The following is a 6,825-nucleotide window of genomic DNA, read 5'->3' on the forward strand; positions in this document are numbered from 1 at the left end:
CAACAGCCCGCCTGAGGGCCGGTGGCCTTCTACGTCGAGGACCTCTGGGCCGGTCTTCGCTTCCCGGTCTTGGAGTTCGTCTGGAACGTTCTGGACTATTACGGGCTATGTCTGGCGCAACTTGTGCCGAACTCGGTTCGGCTAATAGTCAGCTTTGCCTTATTGTGTCGGCTTTTGCCGACCATCCCTCGAATTTCACTCTTCCGAGCCTTTTTTGTTCTCCGACCCCATCCTAAAATTCGAGGGTGGTGGTACTTCAATCCTCGGAAGGGACTCTCCTTCATTACCGGTCTTCCATCGTCGATTCATAGATGGAAGAATCAGTTTTTCTTCATCTCTTCTTCTATTCCTTGGGGGTTCCCTGCTCGTTGGGGGGACCCCCGAACCCAACCGAACGAGAACAGTCGGGTGGAAGCCGGGGACCGGGAAGACTTCCACCGTCTGAAAGATATCTCGGTGCCGAAGCAGAGGGAGCTCGTCACCGAGCAGGCCCTATACGACGCCGGTCTTAGCCCGATCCCTCGCTTAGGTTCATTTTCCGTCTCCTTCCTTCTTTCTTCTTTCCTTTTTTTTTTGGTGCTGATCATCTGTCGCCGTTTGCAGATATGCCACCGAGGGCGAGATTGACGGCGACTGACGTCCGGCAGTACGCTGTGCGAAAGAGGCCGGTGCAAGGGGCTGGACCATCGCGGTCTCCCAAGAGGCCTCAAGTAGCTCCACCGAGCGAGCCAGCTAGGGCGGAGGCGGAGCCTGTCATCGCACTGTCTACGCCGACGGTGCCTGTCGAAGTCCCGTTCGAGGGACCATCGGCCGAGGGAGCAACCTCGCCCGAGAGACGGGCGGTCGAGGACGCGCCGGCTGCTCAGCCGGCAGAAGAGGTTCGGGAAGAGGCGCACGAGCCCGAGAAACCCGCGTCTGCTGCTGCCGCGCCTTTGGGAGGGACTCGGTCGGGCTCAAGCGTGCCCTCCTTCTCCGACATCAGGGCCTGGTTATCCGCACGGGGGAAGGTCCCGATGGCATCCGATGACGAAGGAAGGTCGGCCGGTGGTGGGGCGTCGACCGACTCTCCACTGCCCGATGGAGCGTCGGCCCTGGCCAACCACGACTTGGCCAGAAGGCTATGCCAGGCGCTCCTTCTCCCAGCCGACGTCGAGGCCATGAAGAATCAGCGTGTCTCTGACATGCTGTCTTCGTTCTACCCGACTATGATCCGGGTAAGTCTTCTTTCTTTCCGTTCTCACTATCGTTTGTTGTAAGTTCGGTCTTCTAACGGTCGGCTTCGTTTTGTGCAGCTGATTTATAACATATCCGAGCTGGAGGCCAGATATCGAAGATTCGACGACATGCACGCGGTCTGAAAGGACAAGGCCGCGGCCGTCGAAGCCGATAAGGTCATACTGGTCGACCAGCTGCAGTAGTCGGTCGACTGGGAGGCCCGGCTTAAGAGGGAGATCTCTCGTCTTACTGAGGAGGTCTCTCGACTCACAGGCACCCTGGCCGCTTCAGGGATCGAGATGCAGTCGGTTCGGGAAGATGCTAAGCGAAAATCCCGAACCGTCCGTCGGCTGCGTCACGAGAGGGACAGCTTCGCCAAGGAGCTCAAGGCTGAATGTGAGCAGCTCCGAGCAAGCCTCGGGAACCTTGCTAAGGCCGAAGAAAGTCTGTCCATCGCTCAGGCCGACGCAGACATCGCAAGGGCGGAAGCGAAGTCGGCGAAGGAAGCCATGGGTCGGGCTGTAGAAGACTTCCACGACTCCGAAGAGTACTGGGAGGAACTTCTGAAGAGCGGCTTCCTCTCGTACCGAGTGGGGTACGAGGATGCTCGGAAGCTGTCCGGAGCTTATATCCGGAGCTCGACCTCGGCAGCTTCGTTCCGCCAGAGTCGGAGGCCCCAGCTGCAGAGGAGATGGCTGACCCATCGCCGGGAGGTCGCACCACCACAGCAGAAGCCGAAGCAGACACGGACCAGGCCACCGAAGGTCAAGCGGCTCTGACTCTCGAAGCCCGAGTAGATTCGCCGACCGCCCCCAATCTTCGCCCGGTGGAAGAAGCCGATTCTGAGGACTAGTCGGTCTTTTGTTTTTCTTTTATCCAGCATACTTGTAATCAGGCTCCGGCCTAATTTTGTAAACTTGGTCTGAACTTCAATGAAAGTTAAAGCCCTTTTAACTTTGACTCTCTTCCTTTGTATGTTTTTTTTTTTTTTTTTTTTTTGAGATGTGTCTTGTATGATTCGTCGAAGTACTTTTCGAATGCATAGGTCGTAGACCCAATGCACTAGTTAGGACGTTCGGTAGGATCCCAGATAATGATCCGAGGTAGTCGGTAACGCGCGCCGCGGCAAAGGCAGAGTGAATTCCGACTTTGGATCAGCCTCCCGATTGTCGTGTAACCCGATAATCGAGGGCTTAAGTCGAACACCTATCGCCTGGACATGAGTCGAGCATGTTCGTTGAGTCGAAAGTCGACCGACCTCTGGGCATAACTCGATGGCCGGATCATTTCATAGGGTCAGATAGTCAAATGTCGTCTGATGCGTTCAGTCGAATGGCGTCCGACGCGTTTAGTCGGAGAAACGATGACAAGTCGAGTTTCCACTACCCCGATCTAGGTCGGGTTTATACGTCGTGCTGTGTGCGATAAACGGTGGTAAGCCGAATACCCTTTGACCGATCATGACCTGATCGGTAAGTTGCCGATGCGACATTGGTCGCGTGGGCGCTTTGCCTTTCTTGGCTAGGGCCGAGTCGGCAAGTCAGCCGATCGTTTTGCCCGAGAGTTTTAACTGTAGAAGGAGTGTAACTCCCGTCGTCGTGGATATATCGATCCTTTCAAGCATCCAATGCATCGTCGGCGATCGGGCCGTTGATTCCCAATGGAACGTTGGGCCCAAGTCGGGGCGCCGGAGCTTGTACTCCTGGCGAGCACCGACCTACAGTCGAAGGGTCGAGATTCCGGACTCCAAAGTTTTGGAACTGAATTTGTATTCCGGGCAAGTGGATACAAAGTTCACTGATAGTACAACCTCAGATTGTCGGCATTCCAAGTCCGGGGGATGGCCGTTCCTTCCAGGGTCTCTAGCCGGTAAGCTCTCAGCCTGTAGGTGTCGGCTATCTTGTAGGGTCCTTCCCAGTTCGGGGATAACTTCTCCTGGTCCACGGGCTTCGAGACTTCCGCCTTTCTCAAGACCAAGTCTCCGGATCGGAAAAGCTTCGGCTTAACCCTGGCGTTGTAGTACCGGGCCACCTTTTGTCGGTAGGAAGCCATATAGAGTTGTGCCTCGCGTCGGAGTTCGGGCAAGAGATCTAAGTCGGCTCTCCGACACTCGGAGTTGTCCGGCTCACGATACTGCTCAACTCTGATCGATGGTAACCCGATCTCCAGCGGGATCATTGCTTCTGTTCCATAGGCTAAGTTGAAGAGAGATTCCTCCGTTGGGACACGAGGCGTCGTCCGATAGGCCCATAGGACGGAGTTCAATTCTTCGACCCATAGGCCTTTGGCTTCATTTAGTCGGGTCTTTAGTCCATGTAGAATGGTCCGGTTGGTCACCTCGACCTCGTCGTTGGACTGTGGATGCCTGACCGAGGTCAGTCGGTGCGCGATATGAAACCTCGCACAGAAGTCTCTGAAGTCCTGGTTGTCGAACTGTCGTCCGTTGTCAGTAATGATGGTGTTTGGCAATCCGAACCTGAAGATGATGGACTTCTGAACGAAGCTTTTCATCTTCCGCTCAGTAATTTGCGCCAAAGGTTCGGCTTCCACCCACTTAGTGAAGTAGTCGATGGCGACGACTATGAACTTCCTTTGGCCAGATGCCGGAGGGAATGGGCCGAGTATGTCGATCCCCCACTGGGCGAAAGGCCACGGGGCGACAATCGGGGTAATTTGGCTGGCTGGTCGGTGCTGAACGTTGGCGTACCTCTGGCATGACTCACACTTCCGAACCAACTCAGCCGCATCCTTTCTCATGGTAGGCCAGTAGTAACCCTGCTGTAGGACTTTGTAGGACAAGGATTTGCCCCCCAAGTGATTTCCGCAGATCCCTTCATGTACTTCTCTGAGCGCATAGTCCGCATCGGTCGGCCCCAAGCATCTAAGCAAGGGGAGGGAGAATGACCTTTTGTAGAGTCGACCATCCATCATCACGTACTGGGAGGCCGACCATTGAAGCCGTTTGGCCTCCACGGGGTCTTCAGGACTAGTTCCGTCGGTCAGGTACTGGACGATCGGATCCATCCAGCTTGGCTTGGCCGCTAGTTGTAGCACTTCCTTAGGCCTGTCGATGCTTGGCCGCTCAAGACTCTCCACGAACGTCCGACCCAAGGCATCATAAGCTGAAGTCGCAAGCCTGGAAAGTACGTCGGCCCGGACATTCTCCGACCTAGGGATGTGGGAGATCTCAAAATATCCGAAGCGTGCCACGAGATCTTTCGCCTTCAGGAGATACTTTGCCATAGTCGGGTCTCGCACCTCGAATTTGCCCTTGACCTGTCCCACAATCAGCTGTGAGTCGGAGAAGACTCGGAGGCTGTCGATCTTGAGCTCTTTCACCATTTTTAAGCCAGCAAGGAGCACCTCATACTCGGCTTGATTGTTGGAGGCTTTAAAGTCGAATCAGAGGGCATACTCTGTGACTATCCCCTCCGAGTTGGTGAGCAGGAACCCGGCCCCGCTTCCACGAGTATTGGAAGCTCCGTCGATGTGCAGCACCCAGGTAGACCTGGGGTCAGGCTCCGAGATAGCAACTTCTCTGGAGCTCTCGTCTTCCGGTCCTTGGTCGGCTGTCGGGCATTCCGCGATAAAGTCGGCCAGGACCTGGGCCTTCAAGGCAGGTCACGGTCGGTACTGGATGTCGAACTCGCTGAGCCTCATTGCCCATTTCGCCAGTCATCCCGATGTGTTGGGGCGGTGCAATATCGCCCTCAAGGGTTGGTCGGTGAGGACCACGATGGCATGCGCTTGAAAATACAGACAGAGTCATTGTGCGGACACAATTAGGGCGAATATCATCTTCTCCGCCTTCGAATACCGAGCTTCGGCACCGTGGAGCACTTTGCTGGTGTAGTATATAGGTTGGTGGATTCGGTTCCCGTTCTCTCGGACGAGCACCGAGCTAACCGCCTCAAGGGAAGTGGCCAGATAGAGGTACAATGTCTCTCCGACTTCCGACTTTACAAGCAGCGGCGGAGAGGCCAGGTACCTCTTCAGGTCCTCAAAGGCCTGTCGGCACTCATCCGACCATGAGAAATCCTTTGCCTGTCTCAGAGTTTTGAAGAATGGAAGGCATCTTTCAGCTGACCGAGAGATGAATCGACTGAGTGCGATGATCCTTCCATTAAGTTGCTGCACCTCTCTCTTGTTGTCGGGATGTCGCATGTCGACGATGGCTTTGATCTTCTCGGGATTGACCTCGATTTTTCGTTGCGAAATGAGGAACCCGAGGAACTTCTCCGAAGTCACTCCGAAAGTGCATTTAGTTGGATTTAGCTTCATCCGATGTCGTCGTAGAGTGCGGAAGGTTTCCTCGAGATCTCGCACGTGATCTGAAATTTGTGCACTCTTTACCAGCATGTCGTCCACGTACACCTCCATGTTGCGCCCGATTTGATCTTTGAAGACCTTGTTGACAAGTCATTGGTAGGTAGCTCCGACGTTCTTCAGACCGAAGGGCATTACTCTGTAGCAGTAGAGGCCCTTGGTGGTCACGAAAGCCATGTGCTCTTCGTCCTCCAGCACCATCCGGATCTGGTTGTACCCAATAAAGGCATCCATGACTCACACTTCCGAACCAACTCAGCCGCATCCTTTCTCATGGTAGGCCAGTAGTAACCCTGCTGTAGGACTTTGTAGGACAAGGATTTGCCCCCCAAGTGATTTCCGTAGATCCCTTCATGTACTTCTCTGAGCGCATAGTCCGCATCGGTCGGCCCCAAGCATCTAAGCAAGGGGAGGGAGAATGACCTTTTGTAGAGTCGACCATCCATCATCACGTACTGGGAGGCCGACCATCGAAGCCGTTTGGCCTCCACGGGGTCTTCAGGACTAGTTCCGTCGGTCAGGTACTGGACGATCGGATCCATCCAGCTTGGCTTGGCCGCTAGTTGTAGCACTTCCTTAGGCCTGTCGATGCTTGGCCGCTCAAGACTCTCCACGAACGTCCGACCCAAGGCATCATAAGCTGAAGTCGCAAGCCTGGAAAGTACGTCGGCCCGGACATTCTCCGACCTAGGGATGTGGGAGATCTCAAAATATCCGAAGCGTGCCACGAGATCTTTCGCCTTCAGGAGATACTTTGCCATAGTCGGGTCTCGCACCTCGAATTCGCCCTTGACCTGTCCCACAATCAGCTGTGAGTCGGAGAAGACTCGGAGGCTGTCGATCTTGAGCTCTTTCACCATTTTTAAGCCAGCAAGGAGCACCTCATACTCGGCTTGATTGTTGGAGGCTTTAAAGTCGAATCAGAGGGCATACTCTGTGACTATCCCCTCCGAGTTGGTGAGCAGGAACCCGGCCCCGCTTCCACGAGTATTGGAAGCTCCGTCGATGTGCAGCACCCAGGTAGACCTGGGGTCAGGCTCCGAGATAGCAACTTCTCTGGAGCTCTCGTCTTCCGGTCCTTGGTCGGCTGTCGGGCATTCCGCGATAAAGTCGGCCAGGACCTGGGCCTTCAAGGCAGGTCACGGTCGGTACTGGATGTCGAACTCGCTGAGCCTCATTGCCCATTTCGCCAGTCATCCCGATGTGTTGGGGCGGTGCAATATCGCCCTCAAGGGTTGGTCGGTGAGGACCACGATGGCATGCGCTTGAAAATACAGACAGAGT

General features: G+C 55.1%; 1 protein-coding gene across 1 annotated transcript; it reads right to left on the reverse strand.

The window, feature by feature from the left end:
- Window positions 1-2,831: 2,831 nt before the first annotated feature.
- Window positions 2,832-4,557, reverse strand: LOC140853662 (uncharacterized). Its single transcript, XM_073248312.1, has 2 exons — window positions 4,057-4,557; window positions 2,832-2,975 (listed from the first exon to the last, which is right to left on the reverse strand). The coding sequence occupies exons 1-2, from the start codon at window positions 4,555-4,557 to the stop codon at window positions 2,832-2,834; spliced, it is 645 nt and encodes a 214-aa protein (XP_073104413.1).
- Between the last annotated feature and the right edge of the window lie 2,268 nt (window positions 4,558-6,825).

Source organism: Elaeis guineensis, chromosome 14 (genome assembly GCF_000442705.2).
Source record: "Elaeis guineensis isolate ETL-2024a chromosome 14, EG11, whole genome shotgun sequence".
Lineage (NCBI taxonomy): Eukaryota > Viridiplantae > Streptophyta > Magnoliopsida > Arecales > Arecaceae > Elaeis > Elaeis guineensis.